Consider the following 27,992-nt stretch of genomic DNA (forward strand, 5'->3'; position numbering starts at 1 on the left):
AATTTTATAATGCCAATAGATGTTGTCGATTTGATTTTGGGCGTGTAATGGTGTAAAAACACAACAGCAGACGAAATAATAATTTTAATTTAAATAGTGAAGCTCTATGTGACGTATATATTATGAGCCACTATTAGAAGTAGTACCTCTTTAGCTGCCCCTCTTTTGCCTGAGTAAAACACGTAACACCGCATGTTGCGTAAAATGAGTTTTTGCATTAAGAATGTACATTTGTATTAGTGTATTAAACGGTGCTATATCTGCTTTAGCTAGAACAGACAGAGTGGAAAAAAACATTTGGTACATCCTATTCATGCGACATAGTCGTCCCAGGACCCCGAGTAACCACAAGTTCGTCATGGGTTCGAAATCAAGACGAAGGTCTCGTTCCTTGTCCAGAAGTCGGACTCGGGACCGACGAAATAAATCCAGAATAAACAGGTCGCGATCCCCAGAGGGAAGAGCGCATTGCCAACTATCAGACACAAAACGATCCGCTCGGGGCCGCGGACGAGCCGATAGCCGTGACTCCGGCAGCAGCTCTCCAGACAAACGGCGGCCTCAACATCGGGGCCGTTCAAGTTCCAAAAGTAGCTCGGAGAGCGAAAGTGGACGAAGATTACACCGTGTCAGGAGCAATTCAAAGACCGCGTCATCAAGGTAACGATATCAGTGTCCTAGTAGTTAATATCATCTCCTGTTGTCGACTAGGCATTTCTGCTAATAAGCATATCGGCTACCCCCTCATTGTTTTGAATTCCTACATTCATGAACGTATCGATAGGTTGTCAGTTGTCTACAGATAATGTTATATGAAACAATAAGTAAAATAAAATGAAATAATAAATAAACCTAACTGTAAAGGTAATTCAATGTTTTCTCCAGTTCGGATTCAGATCATCATAAAGAGAGAGGGAGAAAAAGCGACATGCAGGTCCGAAGAGGAACATCTCAAGACAGAAGGAAGGGGAAGTCGTCTTCTTCAGACTCTCGGGATGGAAGCAGTGAAAGAGAGAGAGGAAGACAGAGAAGCCTCAGCCGAGGCAGAGACAGAGACAGAGAAAAAAATTCAGAGAGAGGTAGAAAAAGGAAGAGTCAAGAACGAGAGCGAGGGAGGAGTGAGAAAGACAGAAGCAGACGTCAATCCAGTTCAGCAGACTCCTCTGACAGCTCAGGCTCCGATCAGGGGAGCCGAACGGTCAAAGAGAAGGAAGACAAGAAAAAACAAAAGGAGATGATGAAGGCCCTAGAAACACCAGAAGAGAAGAGGGCCAGAAGGTTGGCAAAGAAAGAGGCGAAGGAGAAGAAGAGGAGGGAGAAGATGGGCTGGAGTGAAGAGTACATGGGATACACTAATGCAGACAATCCTTTTGGTGATAATAACTTATTGGGCACATTTAAGTGGCAAAAGGTAAGTTCAACACTCGATTAGTTTCAAAATATTGGTATGTAATATAATACAAATATAGTAAAATATAGTCAATCGTGTTCCTACTTTCGTCAGGCTCTGGATAAGAAAGGTATTGGCCACCTTGGAGAGAAAGAGCTCAAGGACAGGAACAAACGCATACAGGAGGAGAATCGCAGAGAGCTCCAGAAGGTATGAGCAATGATATATAAGTATCCGCGCGTTAAACCAGTGAGCAGATGTATTACATCGTGAGAAAACTGTAATTATTTTTCTATTATAGGAACTATATTTTAAGAGTATATTAACAGTATATTTAGTTAAATTTGCAAGCTATAAGTCAACACAAACATTCTACTATTGTAACCACTGTGTGCGTCTGCACTGTAGGTAAAACAGCTGCGACTGGAGCGTGAGCGAGAGAAGGCAATGAGGGAGACGGAGCTGGAGATGCTGCAGAGAGAAAAAGAAGCGGAGCATTTCAAGACGTGGGCCGAACAGGAAGACAACTTCCATCTGCATCAAGCCAAACTGCGGTATGTGACTGTCAACACAGAAGGAAAGTGTACTATTTTGACAAAAGTCAATTGATAATGCGTGCGTGTGTGTTTGTCCAGGTCTAAGATTAGAATCCGTGATGGCCGTGCAAAGCCTATCGACCTTTTGGCAAAGTACATCAGTGCAGAAGATGATGATCTTGCTGTTGAAATGCATGAACCGTACACCTTCCTCAATGGGCTGACAGTCACAGACATGGATGACCTATTAGAGGACATTAAGGTGCGTGCTTACGGCAGAGTTTCGAATGAGTGTGTTCGTGTTCCAGATGTACCTCCGGGAATATCGACTCATCGGCGCATGTGTCGTGGTGGTGTGCGTATCGCTTTAAGAAAAAGTCCCCTGACCGATACAGTTGCTGTTTCGCCAGTCACTGAGGCGCCAAACTGTGTTTACTTGTCTAAGGAAGCGAGTCTGACTTCTGTCATCGGGGTGCAACGTCTCTGCAATAAGAACAAATCTTTTGAAGCACAATTATTCTATTTAATCCAGTGTGACACTGCAACTAAAAGAAAAGAAAGATTTCCGCCCTGAGATCCATTTTGATCTTATATTGGCAAATAAGCTATTTGGTTTTATTTCCTTTAATTCCTTATTTCATCCTGTTCCTCTGAAACAGTTCATCTCCTCTTGAGCTAACAGAATTCATCTGCATTTCAGTGACCCTTAGTTGAAAATATTTGGTTTATTTTCTGCAGATTAAATGTCGTATTTTACTGAGTTGTCCTACGTAAAGAAAACATCTCATCAATAAAGTATACAAACATTTAACTACTTTCTCACAAGTAGTTGATATTAAATTGATTTAATACTTTATTTCAATATAAAGTATTGATTTGCTTTTGATTTTACTTGGTTTGAATGCCAAGACACTGGAAAAACTTATTTTTGTGAAATAAAAAAAAATCATATAAAAAAATTCCCTGCCTTAAAGACAATAGGCGACATCACATTCACAACACGATCGTTTTGATTTCCACATTACGACACGCCTTGTCATTATGTATTGACTATATACCGTAATTTCCGGTGTTTAAGCCACACCCACTAAATTTATAGAGAAAAACAGATTTGTGCGTATACTGTATGTAAGCCGCACCGGACTATAAACTGCACATGTCCGTGTCATACAAAGACATATTATGGCGTCCACGAGGACCAGGCAGCTCTTTATTTGACAGGACCCGATCACGAGCTATGAGAAAACTCACAACAGAAATAGAGGTCAACAGAGGTCATTACTCAATATAGCAGTCTGACTCATGGTGTCATCCTACTAAGAACGCTAAAATCATCACACAGTAACTTAACACTCAAAAGGTAGCTAAGAAATATACAATACAAGTACTAATACAAGTTTAAAATAAAAAATGAATGATCTCACAGCAGGCACAATAATAACAACATACAATAGTCATTGTCATAATAATAATCATTGTGATTATTATGGGCTACCGTTGCGGCCGTAATACAGCTAAAACTCAACTGAGAACCCCTGATGTCACTTCCTGCCCACATGCCCGGAACGCATTTATTGCAACACATGCAAGCATGAGTGATGATTATATCTACTATATTGGGTAATAGGAGTGTAAAGGTGATTGCATTTCCTGTCTAGTGGGCTCAAGTAATGTTAAAAGCCGCATAAATAAGGTCGTTAACAAGTTTTATATGTGCTAACTACGAAACTATTCCATTCCATTCTTAAATAAGGAATCCCACTTCACAGAAATTCACTTTTCACGGTTGGGTCTGATACACAAGAGATGATTGTATTGCATTGGTAACAGAACCACCCTAGTCATTTGACCACCAGCAAGATTTTAGTTTTAGTTTTCTGTCTTATTGATAAACCACTAAAAGGTGCAACGTTAAATGGAGTATTTTCTTTCTCATAGATACAGCGTCAGTTTTATTACAGCTGACAATAGATGACTGTCACTTATAGTCTCTTATGCTACAAATAGGTTATAGCATACTACACTCTTGAAGAGTCAAGAGTTTTATTGTCATATTGTCATGGCATTGAAGGATGCTTGGTGGGATACATTGTGGTCCTCTGTAACCATGAATTTCTAATTTTGTTTACATTATCAAGTCAAAATATTGGGTCAACATATGCAAATAAAACTGTAAAACACTAATAAGATTCAGTGCACAAGCTGTGTTGGCCTTAATAATGATGATGATGATGATAGTAATGTTGAGTTTTAATGTTGAGATGTATTAACGCAGTGTCCTTCTATCAGGTTTATATGGAGTTAGAACAAGGCAAGAATGTGGACTTCTGGAGAGACATGACCACCATCACCGAGGATGAGATAAGCAAGCTGAGGAAACTTGAGGCCACCGGAAAAGGACCAGGTACATTATTTTCTCCTTTTTTATCCACTATTTTACCTCTACATGGACAAACGGAGCCTTATAACAACCTAAGCGTGGCAGTGGAACCGGAAGCTCAATAGAGTCTGTTTAAATTATCTTCAGGTGACCGCCGCGACGGCATCAACACAGCGGTGAGCAGCGACGTCCAGACCGTGTTCAAAGGAAAGACGTACAGCCAGCTGCAGGCGCTACATCTCAATATAGAGACCAAGATTCGGGCCGGAGGATCCAACCTTGACATCGGTTACTGGGAGAGTCTGTTGCAGCAGGTGCGAGTCTACATGGCGAGAGCAAGGTATGATGAGATAGTATGTTTTATTCACGTAAACCGCAAAGATGACGGGGTGTTAGTTGGATGCAGATGATAATTGGAGAGAGGCTGTTATTTCCATTTGAAAACTCAGCAACCTAGCATTAATGCCGCCGAGTTCTTGTAAACAACAGTACGGCTAGGGTAACATGTACACCAGCAGCTGAGTAGTGCAACCACCATTTTAAAGCGCATGTAGAGGTAAATAAAGCCGACCACCCAAGATACTTCAAATGCAGCTCCATCCATCTTGTGGCATTGATACATAAATATAGCAGGTGGTTGCCTACAGCCACATGCACACATGGTGGTTATTTGTTTCTTTAGACCAGACACCCGGCGACTATAGGAGACGGCGGTTAATTGAATAGAGGCGTTAAGTGGAGCATTTACTGTAAACACCTGGAATAGTGGTGGATGTGTACTTAAAAATGTTTTGTGTGACAGGCTGAGAGAGCGACACCAGGACGTGCTGCGTCAGAAGCTGTTCAAGCTGAAGCAGGAACAAGGCGTCGACAGCGAACCTTTGTTCCCCATCATTAAGGAGGAGCCAATGAGCGATGACATGTAAGTCACTCTAAAATAGTGAACCTCTGAGGTTCAGTACATTTCGGGAGGTAGGTAGACTTCCAATTGTCCATATTTTAAGACAACAGTATAAACATTCTGATGCAGACTCAAACAGCAGTCAAGTAGTATTTTAACATCCGAAACGATCATACAGGTGGAATATAAGTTAGCCACTGTCAATATTAAGACAGAAAAGCAGTCTTAACGTACAGGTGCTGCCCCTCTTTGACTGCAAACGATGCTTGTTTTAACCAAAAAATATAAGAACATCACCGGCTAGCATGTGTTACCAATAGTGGTTTAACAGAATGGACTGAGCAAATGAATGTCTATATTTGTCATAATTGTCGGCCTGAATGAAATGATGAGCGTTCAAGGGTTTCACTCACCTCAATGCAGTCTCAGTGAAGAGACAGACAATTTGGAGTCATTTTTTGGTTATGATAGCCTATAGATTCAGTGATAGCCAACGTTTGTTGCCAACCTTTGCCAAAATGTTATTGTTTGCTGACAACAAACATAACTAAAGTGTGTGCGTGTGTTATACGTGAGTAATAGTGTCTTTTTTCAAATTTTTATTTTTTGTATCATCGCTTCCGAAAGTTCTCCACGAACCAGCACCGGGTCACTGCCTCTGGGAACCCCTGTTTTAAATTAAACTATGCTTGAACACAACATATGATGTTAATGAAAATGATTACGCTGTTAGGTGTGATGACAGGCTGGTGGTTTCTGGTCTACAGTAAATCTTGGATGAGTAATAAATAATTGTGCACAACAATCATAACATGATGTGATTTCATTTTAAGATGTATTTGATGCCGCCAAAGATGCCTTCCAGAAGCTAGGGACAGAAACGGGGTAGTTAGAGAAGATAGTTGCCATGTATTTAGGTATTTATCAGTAATTCAGTGAAAATGAGAGGAAATGTGAACTTTTGTGAACGCTTCCCTTTTCAAACTTGGTCTTTTAGTGTCTTAAAAACACCAAAAAAAGAAGAAAATGGATTGATCCTGTGCTTGCTTAAGTGTGATTTCACACGATGCACTATGCTGACCTCTCACAGTGTGTGACTTAAGAAGTTTTTTTTCCCCACACACAGTAAATTTCGGTCAGATTGTACAACCTTTGGGGCATTTGACTTTAGAGGTTCCTAAATATCGGAGCTTTTGAAAGTGTGAGGTTGGCCTTTCCTGGGAGGTGTCAGAAGACACGAGGGGCAGAGCAGTGGAAAAATTAATACATTTTTACTTCCATGACTGAAAGTCAAGAGTCTGAGTTGAGCATTAAAAAAAAAAGGGCTTCCAGAAAACTTTTTTTTAGGAGAGGAGGGGGCCTACAACCATTGTATATTTTTTGAGCGCGACACTGAGAAGCCCGTACTGTACTATACAGTACAATGACATTTGTGGAAATTAACTATGAACTATTTTTGTAATAGTGGCAACAGAGCAGCAGGCCGATCAGGAGAGTCGTCATCAGAAGAGCCTGGCCAATCATGCTCTTCCACGTCCATGCAAAATATCAACAAAGGAGAGGATGATGGCCCATCCACATCCACATCCACAGCGGAACGCAGAGACAAGGATGGAGAAGAAACCGAGGATAAGAAAGATGACGAGAAGGCCGAGGAGGCGGAGGCTGTGCTGACCGAGGAGGATCTGATCCAGCAGAGCCAGGCGGAGTATGATTCGGGTCGCTATAGTCCGACACTGCTCACGACCTCTGACCTGCCACTAGACACGCACACCATCACCCCTGAGGAGGACACACACAGGCTGCAGCTAGCCCGCAGACAGCTGCAGGTTACAGGTACCCCATCCTGTCCTCTCCAAATCACAAGACAAATTAGCATTACGCAGTCAGCATTTATACAAATTGTGCACAAAATTCATCGTGTGAATCGCTGTAAATCGTTGATCATTTTTCATCAGGGGACGCCAGCGAGAGCGCCGAGGATGTTTTTGTGCGTCGGGCCAAAGAAGGAATGGGCAACGATGAGGCCCAGTTCAGCGTGGAGATTCCCGTCACGGGCAAGATGTACCTGTGGGCAGACAAATACCGACCCAGGAAACCCCGTTTCTTCAACAGGGTCCACACTGGTTTTGAGTGGAACAAATACAACCAGACCCATTATGACTTTGACAACCCTCCGCCCAAGATCGTGCAGGGCTACAAGTTTAATATTTTCTACCCTGACCTGATAGACAAGCGCTCCACCCCTCAGTACTTTCTCGAACCCAGTCCTGATAACAAAGATTTTGGGATTCTTAGGTTCCATGCAGGACCGCCATACGAGGACATTGCTTTTAAGATAGTAAACAGAGAGTGGGAGTACTCACACCGGCATGGTTTCCGCTGTCAGTTTGCTAACGGCATCTTTCAGCTGTGGTTCCACTTCAAGAGGTACCGCTACAGAAGATGAAGTCATTCCAAATCTCTGTTGGGGATGGGTCCACTCAATAGGAGCTGTAAGTGTTTCATAATGCAATGTGTTCTTAAAAAAAAAAGAAAATGTACATTAAAGACTTTTCCTTCTTTTTAACAATTGCACTTGTTTTGTGTGTTTGGCACACCGTGCTAACTAAACGGTAGCATGTCTGAGACGATGCATTTAATCTTAATACACCAGCATGCTCGTCAAATGAAAAAGCATAGATCTTTTTTTTTTTTTTACTGAGCTGCAAGGAATGTCCCGAACACATTTCATAAAAACCAAATGTTTGACAGAATCAGGTTGGGAGTGACCAAGTGAAGAAATTTCAAAACAAGATTTTGTGTGACTTGAGAAATACATCCACATCTGTTCTTCACATTCTTGGCAAGTCACATCTTGTTGAAAACCCTTGAGGCTATAATGAGAAACCGTTGAACTAGACGAGCCAGCTAATAATTTTTTTAAAAATCCCTGTAACAAAACTAAATATCTATTAGCAGTTAACATGGAGATGCCTCAATGTATAAACCCATGTTAGTACACCTTTATTTTTATACAGTACATCACAAAAGTGAGTGAGTACACCCCTCAGCTATTTAGACAAAAATGGCTGTTTTGAGCCATTTTCAGTGGTCAGTAAGTCTACACTGCCATACAAGTGTAACTTGTCTGGTTCAGTTTCACCCGGGCTTGACCAGAGAGCCAATGGCGGTAGGCATCGAGCTATCAACTGAATAAGGTGAGGTTAACTAACACACACTTGCACAGCTGCCGCTACTGGCACCCCTTACACTACACTGACTAAAGTATATCCAAGTTTAATTACTATGGCTATGTCCCTTGAAAAGATATTTTTTCAATCGTTGAAATGTGAGAGGGTGTACTCGCTCTCCTGAGATACTGTACTGTCGTCTTTGCAAGATGTCCACATGGGATTTCTGATTGAGGAGTTAACAGTCTTCCATTAAAAATGTATGAACGTACAGTACATCTAGCTTCGTCTTACATACACTTCTGTATATACTTTGTAAGTCACATGGGGATGTTCCCACAGCTTGTTTGTAAATGCATTTAAATTTCAGACTCATCGTCAATAAACTGCAAAGAGGGAAGAGTGACCCTGGTGGCGTCATCGTCCTCTCCAGAACTGAAGCCGACCTCTCTATCGGTGTGGTTATTGTTACTCCTGCTCTGCCCGCTTCCAGACACCAGCGGTTTGCCCTCCGTCAGGCCGGACATCAGTGCAACTTGATGGCTACCAGTGGATGTGTGTCCTCCCTGGCCATGTGACCCATTAGATTGTCCTTTCTTCTTCTCGTTGCAGTTCCAGGGCAGAGGTAGATGGCCGTTGTAAAAGTTCCACGCCAAAAGGGCCAGGAGAGAAACAACCAGAAGCCCGACGGCAGCCTGCAGTCCCACCACAGAGGGTCCTCTTCTCTGACTCTGAGGAACTGATGTGGCAGCACGTTTCACATCGAGCTGATACTCAGCGACGCGGGTAGTGTACTTGTCCACTTTGGAGTGCTCCACGGAAAGACAGCGGTAGCGGCCCACGTCAGAGTCTGAGGCGTTGAGGATGAGAAGTCCGTCTTGGAGGAGCTGATGACGAAGCGAAGAAGTCACATGGCGACCGTCTCGTTCCCAGCTGGTTGTTGCCAGGTTGGACGGTGAAGGACAGAGAAGCTTCACGTTCCCGCCGGGCAAGATTGACTGATTCACAATTGGCACGGGGGCTGGAAGCAAAATGGAGGTCTCCTTACAATCATATCCAACCACAAAAATCTCTGTAATATATGGGCTGATGTGAGCTTTGATTTCCATTTAGATTTTCTCGAAAAATATGCTTAAAAAGTCAGTCAAACCATCATTATGCATGACGTCATGCAAGGTTTAACGCGACAACAAAAGTTCTGCTTTTTCTTTGCCTTTTTTTTAATGTGTACCAGAGGTGGTAAGGGAAAAATATATGATAACCGTGGAAGTAGAACTACAAATACACAGTGTCTCCACAGTATGCGCAGTACAGCTGACCCTCGCCACTTCGCGGTTCGAACATCACTCCTTCACTCTATCGCGGGTTTTCAAAAATTAATAATAAACCATAATAAAATAATAATAAACGATAAAAATGTTGAAAGACATGTCATATGTAGCATTCTACACTGGTCACTAGCTGTCAGTAGTGTTACATTGATGACACATTACCTTACATTACATTACCTTGACTTGCACTTCATGGAGTCATCCATGTAGAAGTGGTAAGTTTTTGGCTTCTTACTTTGTCCTTCTTCCCCACTCAGTTTCAAACCCTTTCTTAAGTTTAGAACAAATAAATTGGAGGCTAACTAGTTAGCTCAGTAGCTTGCCTTGCTTAAAGCGGCAGCCGTCTCTTGTGTCCCTGCAGAAATCCCATAGCCTGCGCCACAGTGCTAATGCTGTATTGAAACAGTCATAGTTATTAGTGGTAACAGTAGTAATGAAAATATTAACCATAATAGTGGACAGAATGACAACATGAAAACAACAACCGGCAACATGATAACACCATGGATAAATCAGTGAGTTGTGTGGGGAAGTACGCATGTACTGTGAGTGTGTGTATGTATGCGTGTACTGGTATCTCTGTTGATGTGTATGTGTGCATGTCTTCATGTATATATACGTGCATAAATGTGCGCACATGTGTGTTAATGTGTAATTGTTATTATTTACTAGGGCTGTCAAATGATTGCAAATTTTAATGAGATTAATCAGTTTTTAAATTAATTATGATTAATCACCTTTATCAACTATGCCTGAAATATGCCCTTTTTTTTTTTTACTGTATTTAATGAACAGAAAGATAAATGAAAGGACAGGATATACACCTGTATGTATGTATGTATGTATGTATGTATGTATTAACAGCTCCAAATGAACTGAATATGTCAGTCAAGCTGAAAGATACCACGCAAGTCCAAAAATCTATTTGTCTAAGAGTAGCCTCTTTAATAGTAGCAGAACATTTGAATCACACTTTAAACCATGTCTTTTATGAGCAATGAGGGGTTGCGTTCAAAGACATCACGTAATTTAATGTTAATATACTTGTTTTCAGTGTATTTTCCAGCATAATTAAATGTAGCAAATTGTACATCCAACGTAAGAATTATGAAGTGGGTGATAATAATATCCGCTTCATGTCTTACCTTATCTTCCTGTTTATTTGCACACACACACACACACACACACACATTATAAAGCTTGTTTTGTGATGTTTGGAGTGTCCCTGAATGCATCTCGCGCTCTTGTAATGACAATGAGGAATTGTCGTTCCCAGGATGAACGGACTAGAGACGTGTGTGAGTTGGAGATACATACATTCTATGGTGTTGCAATTGTACTGCTGTGTGTGTTCAGGTCAGAATGAAGTTAGAAAAGAGTGTCAGACTCTGTGTGACTGTGTGGGGACGCTATAAACTGTGCTTCACTGTGCTATGTGCTCAGATGTGCTCATGATAACCGATCCGTCTGCCATCATAACAGAGAGGCGTGCTTGCTCTGGTGCGCGTGCGTTAATTACACTACAAAACGTAACGTAATTCATGAAATAAATTAGTGAACGAGCTTGTTTTGGCTTTGTGAAGAGAAAGTGGGCGGGAGACGGCCGCTATTGGCTGGCTGCTGCATTGGGGGGGCAGAGCTGATCGGCGTTAAAAAGCAAGTATCGGCATATGCCGATACCATGCATTTTCACGGAAATCTGCCGATACTGATCGGCGGCACCCCTAATCACAAGACTTCATTAATTTCAACAATACCTTCAAAACAACACTTGGTGCCAGTATTGCTCTGCAAACACCTTCCTGATCTGCGTCTCGAATGGCTATTTTCACTTGTTTCATTTAGCTTAATTATACATATAATTATTACTGTATACGTGTATGACACTTAAGGGTGTTAAAATGTTTTGATAGTACAGCTAGAGGTTTCTTAGTTTAAAACAAATTAATTCACTTTCTATGGAAACATTTGTTTTTTTTATTTTGAGCAACAAAGTCAACTAGTATGACAGAATGGATTGTGTTCAACTTTAGAGACAATTTTAAGGCATTTTGGGAATAGTTTTAACACTTTTGTGGCCCAGTGTACAAGGTCCATAAAGTCATGGTTGGATGTGTTTGATGTGGAAGAACTTGAGAGGCCCGGCCACAAGCTTATCAATCTGGGATGAACTAGAACACACATATTCTTACATCTTAACCTGTTGTTGCCAAATATTTGTGTGCATATACAGTAGTGTTCTCTTTTGTTACATTGTGCACCAACTCACCAGCTTTTGGGCAGAGAGAGGCGTCTCCATCCCTCACACTCTGGATTAGTTCTCTGAACGAGACCACAATCATCATTCACTTTGTACAATAGCCACTATGCTCTTCACTTGAGGAACAAAAGACTACCTTTGTGTACTGGAAAGGGCAACGCAACTCCCGGCGACCTTGTCCCATCCACAGTATGGGTCTCGGGCTAGAACGCAGTCCATACAGGACAAGGATCTCCCACAGGTGGCTACAGGCACCTGTACTACGCCGTAGTCTGAGCCTGCATAAAGCTGATCCTGTAAGCATTGGACATAAGCATTGGAATTAAGGCACTTAAACTGTCACACACAAGGTGCAAGATTGATGATTTAGAACAGTACGCGCGCATGAACATTGTGATTGTGACGAGGCTCCACATTACACGGCATATCATACACAAACTCTGAATGACGGAGCTGAGTATTACCGTGACATTAGAAAACCTCAGTATCTTAATAGACTGGGGGGATTGGAAAAGTTGAACTTGCTCGATGATGAACATCTCTCCATCATAATTTGCTGCTTTCAGTAGGCTGCCATCCTCTGCATAAATGCATGGAAAAAGATGTTACTGACAGGCGAGAAAAGAATATTCAACAATATTCAAAATATTCAAAAACACAATGATCACAAAGTCAGAAATGTTCTGATTATGAGAATCATGTAATTACGAGAATAAAGTTTAATATTTTGAGGATAAACTTGTCAACTATACAACTAAAAAGGCATATGGAAATAATGTCGAAATTTTAACCCAAAAAAATAATTAGAATAGCAATATTTAAAGATTTTTTTTTTAATACACTTTTATAAATACAATCAATACAACGCGTCTGTGTAGGCTCTCAGTCGTACAGGAGTTGTCCATCGAGGAATTGTTAACAGCAGGATAGGATTATACCACTACTCCGCCCAGGCTTAGTGTAAGGAACCAATAGTAGGAGGGTGTTGGCACACCAATTCCGCCCACTCTTACTGTATTTAAGGCCTAAGTTACCAGCACTTATTAGTTCGCTGACGAAGCTCTTCGGATGAGGAGCGAAACGTCCGACACCTTCTTCACAGAAGTACAGATGACGTCTCAAGAAGCCTTTTCCTCAATCAATACAACATAATAAGGTCGTAGTATAATGGGGGAAAATATATTTAATTTTACAAGAATGAAGGCATAGCATTATAAGGCAAAACTTTTTGAGAATACATTTGTATTATAAAAAAAAAATCATTTATGAGAATAAAATTGTAATACTACAAAAATACTGTTGTAATATTTCACTTTCATGAAGAAAAAAAAAGTCATAATATTAATGGAAACAATGTGGAATTTTACAGAAATGAAGTCGTAATATTTCGAGCATAAACATATGACACATTCTCCGAACCTGCTGACTTAAAACCTGGCAAGGGAGTAAAAATGTAAAGTTGATGTGACTCAAAACATACTTATTTTTTGCAGTGTTCAATCACCGCTGCATCATAAAAATCAAATAAATAAAAAGATAACTGTACAATGTTTAGTTAATGAAAAATAGTGGCAAATAAAACCTTGCACTCACCAAAAAAGGTCAGTGATAACAATTGTGATGATTTGGACACCACATTCTTTTTTAGATATCAATACACAATTAGTTTTAGTCACGTGGAGTAATTTGGCCCCATTGCTATAGCCTAGCATCTTGCTTTTTAGCTGTAGCGCTTTGAAGACAAGCCGTAAGTATTATAATGATAAGAAGAGAGCAAGATTGTTAAGTGCCACTTTCAAAAAGTAAGTTAGCATGAACCTGATAGCCACTTGTAGCTTGCCCGTGGGGCAAAAATGAGCTAGTTAGCTGCCACCAGCCAGGCAAAATGTGTAAACAAAGATACCGCAAAGTCGAATGAGACTGAAACGTGAGCGATCACACACATTTTATGGACTATTTTTCATTCTTACGATAAGGAACAAAGTCAACATCAACACAAGATGCATACTTTTATCTGGTCACACATGCGCAAGTGCCAACACGGCAGACAGGCGATTCCGGTGCATGTTTACCAAAATAAAGCTCAGTGAAACATTTTTATGACATTTTCAATTGTTTTCAAACTAATTGTGGTCAATATGTGCAGAAATAATAAGCTACAGTATATATGTATCTATATAGCATATACAGTATATCCATTCATACATTACTGAACATTGTTTTCAAGTTTAAAAAAAATCATTTTTAAGGTGTGGTGGCTTTTATTTTGTAGTGGTGGTGTGCCACCATCAATTGCATGTAGCTGAAACCCTGAAGCCGTGCTAACTAATGCGCGTGATGTTGTCGGACACAAAAGGCATTTTTTATTAGAATTCCAAAGTTGCTGTTCTCTGTCAATATTATCTGTGTAGCGGAAGTTGTGTGCGTGTTTTGCAAACAGCACATCGATAAGGGATTCCACTGCAAATCATTTTACAGGATGCGATTACAGTTCATATCACGGCCACTCAATAAAACCATGATATTCCTGTCAGGTTTTTGCGTCCTTTTTTTCCATTTTAGCATCACTATACCTAATAATATTACAATTACAACCATGCGATTTCCATTTCACCATTACAAAACATATATAGAATAGAAGATCCTTGGAAAGATCCCTGCAGGTACGGAGAACATGTCCTATACAGTAGCCTACATATAGTAAAATCAAACATACATGCACATACAGTGTTAGAGCAGTTACATGCGTTTTTTGTCATGAATTTAGTTTAGTCACTAAAAAAAAAAAAAAAAAAAAAAAAAAACACAGCCGAGTGAATATAACTTCATGCAGGAACAGACTCTGCAGACACAAAGACACTTACCTGTGCCAATGAACATCACATGGTACTTGTGGCCATCTGCGGCCTGCACGTGGTTGACAACAATGCACGTAAAGGTGGCTCCCCTCCGCACCAGCAGCGGTTTCTTCCCTATAGGCTGGATGGCCTGGTCCATGAGGGGCCTATCTTTGACGAACTGAAGGGTTCGGTCTGGGAGGTCCAGAGACTGAGTAATGCCTGCTTCACGAGCCACCTTGTCGATACACTGATGCAAGGGCAGAACGGAGCAAAACACTTGTGTAAAATAGGCTTCATAAGGCTTTTCTTCAAATTAGAGGGCATACTCACAGCACCGGGCCGAGGGACGGGGACATCTCCGCTATACATCACCCACTTAACATAGGACGTCTCCACGGTAACCGGCATCTTATACTTGCCCTCGGCAAACACCCGGCTAATGTCAGACACACGGTAAGCGCACACAGCAGACAGGTCGGATGTGTCACTGTAGAACAAAAACACACAAAGACATTATAAGCCAAGCCCTGAGGTGTGTCAACAAATGCTGAAAACAAGCAACATACGCCTGTGGTGTAAAGATGGCGTAGAAAAAACAACTCTTCCAGTGCTGATCGGGGTCACACCAGCGGTATGTGTCCTGGATAATGTACGGTAGCTGCGAGCCCAAGACAGGACATTCCAGTCTGGCCTTCAGGAAGGATGTCCACTTTTTTTGCAACGTCCTCTCACCACCAACATCTCCCTGTAAAAACGGAGGCAGCTCATAGTAACACACAATTCAATCACATTTAATGTATTCTGCTACAAACAAACTCTGTTGCATAATGATGCTTTCTTATGAAATGAAACGGTTTTATCTTGAAATTTGTGAGCTTTTCCCCACATTGTTGTTTTGAATGAAAGAAATAAAGAAGGCATCAAATTTTGAGATGAATGCTTATCATGAGACATTTTCTTGTGTTTTCTTTCTTTTCTTGGGAGAATGAACAGAATAAGAATGTCATTGCATAGTATAACTGCCTGTTTTACTATGCATATGACAATAAAACTCTTGAATCTTGAAATAAGCTAACCATTGTTAATATTAAGATGTTAAACAATTTAACACTCGCATATGCCCTTCATGCATCTGGCTTTTTAACATTCTTAAAATGTGTAAAAGAAAGTTAAGCAATTAGACCTTAACTTCACTTTCTCTTTTTTGAACCAAGTGTTGCAAAAAATCTACAAAAATCCAAAGAAAAAGCACAGGCACTATTTCATGTTTGCTGTATGTAGAAGCTTTGTGCAACAGAAAACGTTGGTCAAAATTGAGATTTACACGGCCTGAAGGGCATTCAACCTTTAAGGTTCCACTGTGTGTTGTAAAAATCGTTAGAATTTTGAAATTTCTTAAAGCTTTTCATCACAAAATGTATGCCTATTTCAATCATTTTCACCGTGGGAACCCTGCACTCCAGCAAGTCGTGGAAAAGTGGAGAGACTCAGGTTGCGCAACCAAGCAGCTGAACTAGTTGAGGAAGTGTAATGAGGCAACAAGAACTGTGGTTAAAGGAGACACAGCATGCAGTTTTAGTTTAAAAAATTACATTTTTTTTAAAGAAATAAAAATACTTCCTCTATCGTGTGCTTCTGTGAAAACACCCAGAGGATCAGGAACTACAGCACACTTAAACCCTCTCTAAACAGGGGGGGGGGCTGTCCAGAGACCCAAATACAGGTGGGTCTTGAGTTACAGCGTTGAGAGTTGTGGTGTTTCGTGGTTACATATGCGCCCTCATAAATGAAATGAATGAATGAAAAACTTAATTTTGGTCTGTAAACACCGGATCACTGGAATGGATGAGTGTCTCCCATAAGGTCGGCTCTTCCGGTGGAAATGTCACCAAAAAAAATCACCATGGAAGTGAATATGAACATCGTAGCTATGAGCGAGGATAAGCGGCACCTATATTATCTTGGTATTAAACATTCAACGATCACGACCATCATTAAAGGAAAACTTCATTTTTAGGGGGAATTTTGCCCATCATCCACAATCCTTATGTGAGACATGAACATACATATCTTTCCCTTTTCTGTGCTAAAACGAGGCAGCTAAGAATGCACGTAATTGGACACAACTATTCTGCCAAGAAAGCCTTCTGAAAAAAACTCCAAAAACTGCCAACGACGCTCCATTTACATAATGTGACCTTCATATTAACCAATTTGCAGCAACATTGTTATTATTATTCACACTGTTACCAAGAACTTTGTTACTGGCGTAGTGAGACCTCGCCACACCACACCAGGTAGCTATTAGCCGGCTAGCAACTAGCTTCACCACACGCTTGCTCACAACGCCTCAGGCCAATACCAAAAGGTACATATTAGAGAATGTTCTTCCTGTGTTCTGTGTACAGTGTTAGTAACCTAGGAGTTAATTTAGGTATAATTTAAATATAACATCCGACACCAAATCTCGACTTACACTAACACAACAGAGGAACACCTGTGTGTGTGTGTGTGTATATACGAGCAATTAAAAAAAAATTAATTCAAAAATGATTAAAAAGTCCCTTTTCCATAAAATGTCTCATATGGCTTCATTTTTTAAATTTCACCTTGCAGACACGGGCTACGCGGGAAACCACCAGTTTATTGTAGCAGTCGCACTCGACGGCCGACTCGCTGAAGAACAGGTAGACCTTGTCATCATCTCCTTCGTCGCTTTGGTCGCTCTCTGGCATCTGAGCCATGGAAACAAAGTTGGGCTCTGCAATGAACAGGAGATGAGGAAAAACTTGAATTTTCTTGTCAAATGCATCCAAGAGGCCCAAATGATCCTCACGTCACCATTGAGCCAGGAGCTTTTGAACTCAGTGCGAATGGAGGAAGGAGAGCTTCGCATCAGGACAGGTTCAGAGCCCAGGAAGTTCATTGAAGTGGCAGAGTACAAGTTATCATCTGCCAAAACAGACACATTAATTAAAAAAACATGTTGTCATGCTTAATGCCCTTGTCTCTCCCTCCTCTACAATGTCCACTCACCAACCATGATGGAGGCGTATCTTTGGATAGGATCAAATGGACACTTCCCTTTCCCATCCTCTCCCTTCTTCTCCAGAGTCAGCTTCCCATTAGCATAGGACTCCATATATAACCACATAACTTCATTAAATACTTGTCGTAGTCATTTAGACATACCTCATTAATCCCTTGAGAATGGAAGAGTGATTGGGTCTCACCATGTAATCACACTCTGGATTAAACGCATTGGTTCCACACACATACATCCTGTTATCATCCAGCTTGTGCAAAATCCTGATGTAGTTCTTACACTGTGTCTGTTTTGAAAGAAGTAAAAACAAATGTGTCAGGTTGTAGAGATTTTCAATACTAAATACTACCGTAAATTCCGGTGAATAAACCACTACTTTTTCCTTAAACTTTGAACCTTGTGGTTTATACAGTGGTGCGGCTAATCTACGGCTAAATTCTGTCATGACATTTCCTTTACTTCAGAAGTACTACTAATTGTTTAAATACTGTACCGTGAACCAGTGAAGAAACGGAAACAGTAGCTCTTTCTTTGGCAAGAGCCAATCACAAGCTATCAGTGCACTCACAATGAGCTTGTCGACACATTGGAAATCGCAGGAGGTCATTCAGTATATAAAACAGTATAACAACATAACAGTCTGACTGGTGTCACCTTACTGAAAAAACTAAATTCATCACACAGCAACTTAACACTCCAAAAGTATATATCAGAAATATGCAAACATGTACCAATACGAGTTTAAAATGAAAAAAACCCCAACATTTTAAAATTTTCCCATAAGGCATTGCATTTGAGCAATGCATTCATTGGGACGCTGCAATGGAATTAGCATCCCTCAAGGCTCTATGCTCCCGGCTAGATGATACTGAAGTATAGGGTACCTGTGTGAGCCACATTAGCTTGACACAGAAGTTGCCTGTATGTATGTTGATTAAAATTTATTCCATATAACCGTATTGAATGGTGGCATTTCTTTTGCAATGTAGCAAGCCACACTGTCGCATACATGCACGTCAATTTATTGAGGGCGTCATAATTATTGACCTGTTTGTTTTTAATCATTCGATGAATCAATTTATCGATTATCGTGACAGGTCTAGTTACTGATTTTAATGTTGTTTGCAAGATGACACCGTGAGTCAGACTGTTATATTGAGTAATGACCGCTTGCAATTTCCAGTGGTTTTTTTTCATGGCTGCTGTCAAATAAAGAGCTGTCTGGTGCTCACGGACTTGTGTGCGCCAGAATATGTAATTTTATGACGCGGACACGTGCGGCTTATACACCGGTGCAGCCTATATATGAACAAATCTGTTTTTTCCTCTACATTTAGTGGGTGCGGCTTATAAACCAATTTACGGCACATTTACTCACCTCAGGCTCCTTTCCTTTATTGTGACAGTCATCCTCTTGCTGTTGTGTCACCTCCCATTTCACCTTAAGCAATATGTAAAAACATTCTTAGTATCACTCTATTGAAAATGAGTTTTATGCGCGGAAGGTAATATAAGCTTTCTATGTCAGCAGTGACCATTGTGGACTACTGTTTATAAAGGCTGTTCCATAAATGAAGGTAAAAGAATGCAAGTAAAGTATCTAAGTTGTGTAGCAAAATATGGCAGCACATCACTAAAATTATTCAATTTGAGATACAGTTAAATCCTCAAATTATACATATTCTGGCCAAATGTTAACCTTTTTTTTAGTGAATGAGTGTCTTTTAGTTGGAAATGACACAAGAAAGAGATACACACTAAGTTGTGTTAATACATTATTATTATTACAGAGTCTGGTTCTGTTCAGGTTTGTGCTTGTTCAGTTGGTTTTCTTTCATGTATAAGGAGCGTGGTTGAAGATCTCCATGTGTAAAGTACTGTACCTTGAGATAACACTTCTGTAGTGAATTGCCGCAAATAAATTTGACTTAAGTAACTTAACTAAACCCCACAAGTGGGTCACGAACAGCTAGTCAAAAATGACATTAAAATATTTATTATACCGCTGTTTGATTTTGTTGTTTAGCTTTTAGAATAAAAAATATTTGGGGGCCACACGGTGGCCTAGCGGTTCGCATGTTAACAGCACACTCTGGAGATTGAGAGTTGAAATCAGCTGGTAGAGGCTTCAGCTTACCCGTGACCCTAACGAGGACAGGCTGTATTGAAAATGGATGGGTGGGCATATTCCTCCTTGATATATAAGTGAAATATCTGATTTATTTATTGATTTAGTGCAATTTTTAGACTTAATTTGACTTTATTATTTTTATGTAGCTGTCACTTTCCTCCTCATTTTGTTAATAATGTGCTTCGAAATGCACTTTGCACATGTAATTATGTGTATTATTTATGTTTATGTTTAAAAAGATTAAAAAAAACAACAACCTTGGTTTGACTTCATAAAAGTACATCATGACCATGGGACACAAGCTGTGAAACCCTACTCTTCTTTTTTCTATAAATTACCAATGGTCCTTTACAATGTTGCCAAAGATTATGGTAATTTCGTTAACGAAATGGACATTAAAATGCCAAATATGTAACACAACTTCTTCCAGTCTTTTGGTACTTCCTTGTATTATTTGCATTCAGAAGATACACATTAATTGGCTTAAAAATTCACTTTAACGCAAAATGTGGACATTATATCATGTGAATAATTTGGACTTGGTAGCTGTTTTTCCCCCATGTTCTCCATCAAGATACTTGAATATCAAGTGTGCAGGACAAAATATCTATTGTTGTTCCATTGACCAGGTAAAGGTAACTACTAGAACCTTATCTCAAAGGCTAATGTTGCCCACCTGTATTCATAAAAAGGCCTTTTCTTTCTTTTCAGGCTTGAATGCCAATGTGCCATAAAGTCAGTGATTGGAATTTATGGGGCAGGGTTTGCAAACAATCTACGAGTGTTTCTGCAAGGCGCGGGAGGTCTTCAATGCGTGTATTGTTCTTACAGAAGCTCGTTTCTTGGTTATGTCGTTGAGGTCAAGAGCGTACACTGCCTCCTTGGCACCCAGCAGCAGCAGGCCCAAGTCCTCTCGCAGCAACATGGTGGTATAGTTCGACATCCCCTCCTCATGAAAGAGGTGAGCGTTATCACCTTTTAGAAACACAGACTGTTAGAGTGGATGAACTCAGACACATTTACAGTGCAACCGAAATCAATCTATCGTCAATATTTTCTGGAAAAATATGCCTCAAAACTCAAGTCATCAAGTGTGATGTCACACAAGGCATCAACAAATTTCAAAAAAGATTAACTACACAAATGTGTTTAACTAGCTCTTCTGGGCTTTTTTGTTACTTTGTACCAGCGATGGTAAAGTGTGATGATAACCATAGAACTGGAACAAGAACTTATTGCGACATAGGAAAGTATCTGGCTGACTACAATATATAATATATAAGCCAGCAATTCTCAACTGGTGGGCCACGACCCAAATGTTAGTCATAGAACCATTTTCAGATGGTCATGGTTGTTAATCCTGCACTTTTATTCTGAAAGGGATTAGATTACGCAGTGTGGTGTCGTCTAGTAATAGTCGCTGTAGTGCTATTTGAAACCCGGTGTCATAGAAGAAGACTAAGAATGTTTAATTAGGACACAGCCTTTGAATGTACCAAGTACTGTCTCTTGTTGAGTCTTGGAAAGTATGTTATGCTTATTTTATATATATATATATATATATATATATATATATATATATATATATATATATATATATATATATATAAATCTTACATACCATATATATATATATATATATATATATATATATATATATATATATATATATATAAATAAATAAATAAATAAATCTTACATTGTAAAATAAAGAAGCCGTTTCTATAAAAATGCCACTCTTACAATACTTTCAAATGTGCAAAAGAGCACATATCCCCAAGCATGCTGGAAGGCAGGGGTCCCAAACCTTCAGGCATAATGATTAAATAATGATTAAAAAAAACACAGAAAACACAGAAAAAAAGTGGAAATAACTACATAAAAGTTTATGTAAATGGTTACAAAGTTTAGAAATATGGGATATTATTTTATTTAAAAATAGTATAATAATATACTATTAGAAATCTGAGTTTTGTTGACAGTAGCAACATGTCCCACATTGTTCGACGGTCCTTGAACGCACCATCTAACTTTATCCCACGCTACACAGACTATACTATATTTTTCCCCTTTTTCTTTCACCTCATATTTCTTCCCAAATGCTGACACTATGTGGGAATGCATAAAGGTTTGTTTGGTAGATTTGCGCACAACCTCAAGTTAATTCATGCTAGCAAACAGCGACGTGTAATCTTCTCTCTGCAAACTCCAGGCTCGCACTGGTGGATGGTGGCTCTATATTCATTGAGTGCTTTTAATTTGATGTTGTTCCTGTCTTAGTTTTCCACAATACGTAATATATGATCAATTACATCTCTACATTGTACGCATTGTTACTATTTACATCCATTCTTGTCTTCAGTCACAATAAACTACAATGAATGGACAACAACGCTTTCGCCAGCAGCCCAAGCGCTTGTGTTTAGAGACAAGCTGTCAGCTGGTTGCTAGTCTTGCGATACCGGTGCATGTTTCTACAATCAATTAATCTAACTATTTATGGCTGATTCTTATCGATCCATGAGGCACCTACTGGTGCAACCGTATCTCTCGCTTGTCAAACCGGATATCTGGTCGCATCAGTTTATCGTTCACAACCCTAGTACTGTATGCATACGCATATGTGTATATCCTTTTCGAATGGTACTCTGTTATTTCATTCATATTAACATGATTCTTTTTGGCTTAAACATTTTTCTAAAAACTGCTCCAATATTCGGGGTTGTCTATCGTAACTTGGAAGTCAACCAGCATCGGCTCAATTTTGGAGTTGTGAATGTATTTTGTAAGCAAGTGTTTCACACGGCAACAACACTCACTGTGATAGGGCACAGATCTGCGGGGGACACAGTCCAGTGGTGAGTCATCATCCAGTACCAAGGCCAGTGGTAGGAGCCAAAAAATGCTGACACAGAATAATGGATGCATGGCTTCTTTTGTGTGAGGGCGACTGTATTGTATAGTTTCTGAACTATAGTCATACGGTGGTAAAGGCAACTAGTGTCATCTGTGGCTCAATGACGTCTGTACTGACTGAAGGGCCCCTTTAGTGGCCCGGCTCAGCAGGCGGTCCATGGTGCGATGGATGGCACAGACCAAAAAGACAGACCACAGGAGGGCTGAAAAAGACAAAGATGTATGAGCATCAAAATGTATTCACAAAGGAGCTAGAAAATTATCTATAACACAACACGTAAACAAAGGAGATGAAAAAAGAGGACACAGAACCAAAGAGAAAGGCGGCAGTGAGCTAAAGTCAGAGCGGCAGTAATTCTGTCACTGCCATAGTGATGTTAATGCAGGCCCATGAAAGGCATTCAGCAGGGTGCAGGGACGTCAACTTCAGCTCTCCTGCAGCACCAACACACAAGAAGAGATTCACAATAACCCAGCCAAGGCTTGGCAGACACGTGAGGGGAGAGTTTGCAACAGCACTTTTGCAACCCTGGTTTCACATACTGTGGCTTTCCTTCCGCTTGAGCGTACAAGCCCAAGTTCCATTCTTGTTCACCTATCTGAGTACAGTAATCAGCCATGTTATTTCTAGTGTGATCACTACAACCTGCTGAGTGGGTGTGTGCACTGGCATCTGTCCTGAGAGGTGTGCTGATGTGCTGTAGCATGTCGGAGAATGTAGTCCTGATAAGATGGTTTGCATTTTTCACCCCAAGGCCAAAGCCAGCGTTACTCAGCACCAAAGTGCACGCGCACAAAAGGCACACCACCTCGTCCTCCACTGAAAATGCCCCCATAACGCTGTGATTATTGTGTAAATGCTGCATAAAAAATTGCACTAATATAGTGCGACAAATTACATAGTCGTCTGTCACCAGTTTGTGGTTCAAATTTCGTGGCTTCACTCTATTGCGGTTTTTCAAAAATCTATGTTTTGTGGCTGAATACAGCCTATTATTCGTCAAAAATATCCATATTGAAGCAAATTTGACATTTTAGTTTTGCCTAAATTAAGCATTTTCAAGCATAAAAAAGGATAAATTGAGTCAAATAAGTAACATAAATAGGGCATTCAGAAAACACATTCAAAGACGCCGCAAATCATATGTAGTATTCTACACTGGTAACTAGGTGTCAATACTGTTACTGTAATGTTCGATGAGACACAAACGCCAGACATGATCGCCGGGACAAGAGGCTTTCATTGCAGGTTTGTATGATCATAAAAGCACAAACGTCCCTAATAAAAACACATGCTACTGTTGCTGCAGTAACCCACGCCAAGCTAAAGCTCAACTCAGACATCACTTCCTGTCCACCCGCCACTCAGCTCCCTGAGAGAACACATTTATAGAAACACACAACTGCACGAGTCTTAGGAGCCGTCTGCACCGAAACCTTTTCAGGTGAAAACGTATTTTACCTTTTCAGCCTCTCATCCACACGAGAACGGCGTTCTGGGTGACCAGAAACAGTATTTTTTGAAAACGGCTTTCAGAGTGGGAAAACGCCGGCTTGCCGTTTCCATATGGACGAGCAAATACGTCGCCATCACGTGACCAGAAGTGAGCTTTGACGACAAGCCAACATATTTCGAGTGTCATGACTCACTGCAGTTGACATTCCCCAGTATTTTCTTGTCTTATACCCCCAAAATGACACACATGTAATTCCACGGGCCTTGAAAAGCTGAAGATGACGAACCTATGTGCATCCGTTCTCTCTTCTTCTATTGTTTGGTGTGTCACAGATTTCCGTCCGCATATCTGTTCACAACGCCACACATAGGTGTGCCTTGTGTACTACATCATTTTCACTCAGTTATCCCTTCCCGTCTGGATGCAACTATACTGCTCAAAAAAATTAGAGGAACACTTCGAAAACACATCAGACCTAAACTAAGGGAAAAATGAATATCTTTCCTGATAATAAGTGGGTGATGTATTAGTAACAAAATGATGCCACATCATTTGATAGAAATGAAAATGATCACCCTATAGAGGGGGGAAATCAAAGACACCCCAAAAATGAAAGTGAAAAAATGATGCAGCACACTGGTCCATTTGGCTAAAATGTCATTGTAGCAACTCAAAATGATTCTCAGTAGTTTGTGTGGCCCCCACGTGCTTGTACGCATGCCTGACAACGTCGGGGCATGCTCCTAATAAGACTACGGATGGTGTCCTGGGGGATCTCCTCCCAGATCTGGACCAGGGCATCACTGCAGTACCTGGACGCATGCAGAAGATTCCAGGAGACAGGTAGTTACTCCAGGAGAGCTGGACAGGGCTGTAGAAGGTCCTTCAACCCTCAGCAGGATCGGTATCTGCTCCTTTCTGCAAGGAGGAACAGGATGAGCACTGCCAGAGCCCTACAAAATGATCTCCAGCAATGATCTCTCAAATTTTGATAAAGACTCTAAATTGCCCATAGGTATGAATGAATGTGAATGTTTGTTTGTCTATGTGTGCCCTGCGATTGGCTGGCAAGCAGTCCAGGGTGTACCCCGCCTCTCGCCCGAAGTCAGCTGGGATAGGCTCCAGCATACCCGCGACCCTAATGAGGATAAGCGGCATACAAAGTCGATGGATGGATGGAAATTTTGATAAATGTTTTACATGAACACTAATAAATAGGTAAGTATTCCTCCTACGCATCTTTCATTCCAGCCGGATGTTGGAATCCTTGATACTTGAGCTTCACGTTTGTCGGCTTGCAATCGCTGTGATTTTAGTCTGAATATTAATTTATACTTTTGGTGCTTTTCAATTATTATGAATATAGTCCTACCCATGCACTCATATCATGAAAAAAAAAAAATCACAAAAATGGAGAGTGACTTTATTTAAGTGTGTTTATCTACAAAAAACTAGCAGTGTATAATATTATTGGCAGTTTCAGTGACAGTGAGCAGTCAAAACTGTCAGGTATGAAAAACTAGCTAACTCTGGTCTGAAAAAAGAACTTTTTAGAATGTATTAATGATAGACCAAATGAACCTCATTGGATTAATACAAATGTGCATCAAAAGTAGAAGTAAACACTAAAAGGGCTAAGCATTCATAGTAATACTATTGTGCATCAACAACATTGATGTGAATGCTGATGAGGTAGGCATTAACATGCATTGATAATATCCTGTATGTCAATGCTGAGACAAGCATTCACACTCATGCTCATGTGCATCAAACGTGTGAATGCTGCAAGGCAAGCACTTATAATACAATAGTGCAATTCAAATATTCACGAGAGCCATTTATTTACCACTAATACAAATGTGCATGAAAAATATGGTGCGTTGAATTAATGCTAAGAGGAATGGATTTACACTGTTGCCATTATTTGTGTACAGTAAATGCTGACATTTAAATCCATATTATTCATCTGCTTATTTAACGGTGTTTGATAGCCCTATTATGGACTCAAAATCAGCTAAGGAAGCCAAATGTGTGGATGGTCAAATCTTTTATTTTAGAATGGTTCAGGAATGGGCCGCACGGTGGCTTAGTGGTTAGCATGTTGGTCACACAGTCAGGAGATCAGGAAGAATCTCCGCCTGGGCATCTCATGGAGTTTGCATGTTTTCCCCGTGCGTCGGTTTTCTCTGTGTACCTCCCACATTCCAAAAACAACCAATGTTAGGTTAATTGGCAACTCTAAATTGTCCACGATTGACTGGTGACCAGTCCAGGGTGTAACCTGCCTCTTGCTTGAAGTCAGCTGGGTTAGGCTCTAGCATACCCTCGACCCTAGTGAGGATAAGCGGCCAGAGTACTATTCAAGTAAAAGTACAGTTAATTTTTCTGACATTTTTTGTCACATCAAGTGCAAGTAAAAAAGTAACTGATTTTTATAAAAATATTGAGTGACTTAGTTACTTTTAAGTACAATTCTCAAACCAGATGCTCTTTAATTTATTTGTATGAATTAAAGTGCATGGTCCTTGCAGAATTTACCGGTTGTTGTGCTGCCCATCATTCACGACTGTTTCTACTCTATTTATATTTGTTCTACTCAGTAATGGGTAAGACATAAAATCCATCCATTTTCTATACCGCTTCATCCTCATTAGGGTCGCGGGTAAGACTTAAAATGTAGCAAAGTAATAGGAGTCATTTGTTCCTGTCCACTGCTAATGACAAACAACGTATTTAGCATCCCTTTGTTATGTCAGTCCCTATACTGCTCACAGCCTCGTGGGGGCATGTTTGCGCTGCATTTGGTGATTGCTATGATATACTGTGATGTACTCACCAGCCTGATGATCTTCAATGAATGTTTTGGCTCTACATTGAGATTGATATACTGTGATGTTTAATGTATTTCGTGGCTCCATCTATACGCAGTGCAGTTCTTTAAGGGGTGAAGTTTAAAGAACAAATGCCAAGTTACTTACGTCAATAAGGCCAATAGTGTTTGTACTTGGCTAGTTTAGTGTTTGACAGATTGACCCACATACAGAAATACACAAGGAGGCGCATTAATCCAAGCATGTGAGCAGTCGCCATTAACTTAATCACTTACCTGCGCCTCGACACGCCCAACACCACCATCCGCTTCCACTGGAAAATAAAAATAGTCCCCAGCACCTGTTTAAGACTTTGTTTCACACTCCAAAATCACCATTACTAAACATATTCCGGTACTTACGGTGCGAATTGGCACACAACGCGGAAAAAAGTACAGGAAATGTAACAATACCAAGATAGCGCGCGCAAGGCGATGCAAGGCGTTGCTATTTCCTGTCAAAACACAACGTAGAAAAACTACTTCTGAAAAAATCTTCTCTTTACAATCCCCTCAGTAATCAGCTGGTATTCGTCCTTGTGCAAAGAGTCCATTACACCCAGCGTAGAAAAAAACGCTTGAATAGCCGAAGAGCTCCACCGTCTTCTTTCTTCTTGTCAAAGGAGCATTAAGGCGGTGCAAGGTGGTGGACTCTGGGCTCCTTCAATCCACTCACACACTCTCACACACCGTGCACTATTATTGGGCGTGCGCGTGTCTGTGTGTGTGTGTGTGTGTAGAGGACAGCTGAGAGAGCATTGG

At 40.5% G+C, this 27,992-nt stretch overlaps 2 protein-coding genes across 2 annotated transcripts; one reads left to right on the forward strand and one right to left on the reverse strand.

The window, feature by feature from the left end:
• The first annotated feature begins 246 nt into the window (after positions 1-246).
• cactin lies at positions 247-7,746 on the forward strand. Its single transcript, XM_054763800.1, has 10 exons — positions 247-660; positions 886-1,411; positions 1,505-1,600; positions 1,799-1,944; positions 2,026-2,188; positions 4,216-4,330; positions 4,454-4,646; positions 5,109-5,228; positions 6,673-7,043; positions 7,166-7,746. Exons 1-10 carry the CDS (start codon positions 314-316, stop codon positions 7,654-7,656), a joined length of 2,568 nt encoding a protein of 855 aa, XP_054619775.1. The 5' UTR covers positions 247-313; the 3' UTR covers positions 7,657-7,746.
• On the reverse strand, positions 3,185-27,982 carry sema4e (semaphorin 4e). The gene is made up of 17 exons (XM_054763813.1): positions 27,594-27,982; positions 27,468-27,505; positions 25,174-25,279; positions 22,808-23,107; positions 20,818-20,963; positions 19,236-19,298; positions 18,045-18,143; positions 17,848-17,947; positions 17,653-17,763; positions 17,421-17,572; positions 15,378-15,556; positions 15,142-15,298; positions 14,836-15,058; positions 12,436-12,551; positions 12,108-12,265; positions 11,981-12,033; positions 3,185-9,401 (listed from the first exon to the last, which is right to left on the reverse strand). The coding sequence occupies exons 4-17, from the start codon at positions 22,914-22,916 to the stop codon at positions 8,740-8,742; spliced, it is 2,328 nt and encodes a 775-aa protein (XP_054619788.1). The 5' UTR covers positions 22,917-23,107; positions 25,174-25,279; positions 27,468-27,505; positions 27,594-27,982; the 3' UTR covers positions 3,185-8,739.
• Positions 27,983-27,992: the final 10 nt, after the last annotated feature.

Source organism: Dunckerocampus dactyliophorus, chromosome 2 (genome assembly GCF_027744805.1).
Source record: "Dunckerocampus dactyliophorus isolate RoL2022-P2 chromosome 2, RoL_Ddac_1.1, whole genome shotgun sequence".
Lineage (NCBI taxonomy): Eukaryota > Metazoa > Chordata > Actinopteri > Syngnathiformes > Syngnathidae > Dunckerocampus > Dunckerocampus dactyliophorus.

Coding starts and splice junctions, on each gene's coding strand:
- cactin (XM_054763800.1), top strand. CDS start 314: ATGCGACATAGTCGTCCCAGGACCCCGAGTAACCACAAGTTCGTCATG. Junction 4,331..4,453: donor GGCCACCGGAAAAGGACCAG/GTACATTATTTT, acceptor AATTATCTTCAG/GTGACCGCCGCGACGGCATC. Junction 4,647..5,108: donor GTCTACATGGCGAGAGCAAG/GTATGATGAGAT, acceptor TTTGTGTGACAG/GCTGAGAGAGCGACACCAGG.
- sema4e (XM_054763813.1), bottom strand. CDS start 22,916: ATGCATCCATTATTCTGTGTCAGCATTTTTTGGCTCCTACCACTGGCC. Junction 20,964..22,807: donor CAGATCTGTGCCCTATCACA/GTGAGTGTTGTT, acceptor TGTTTCTAAAAG/GTGATAACGCTCACCTCTTT. Junction 17,573..17,652: donor CAAAAGCTCCTGGCTCAATG/GTGACGTGAGGA, acceptor TGTTCATTGCAG/AGCCCAACTTTGTTTCCATG.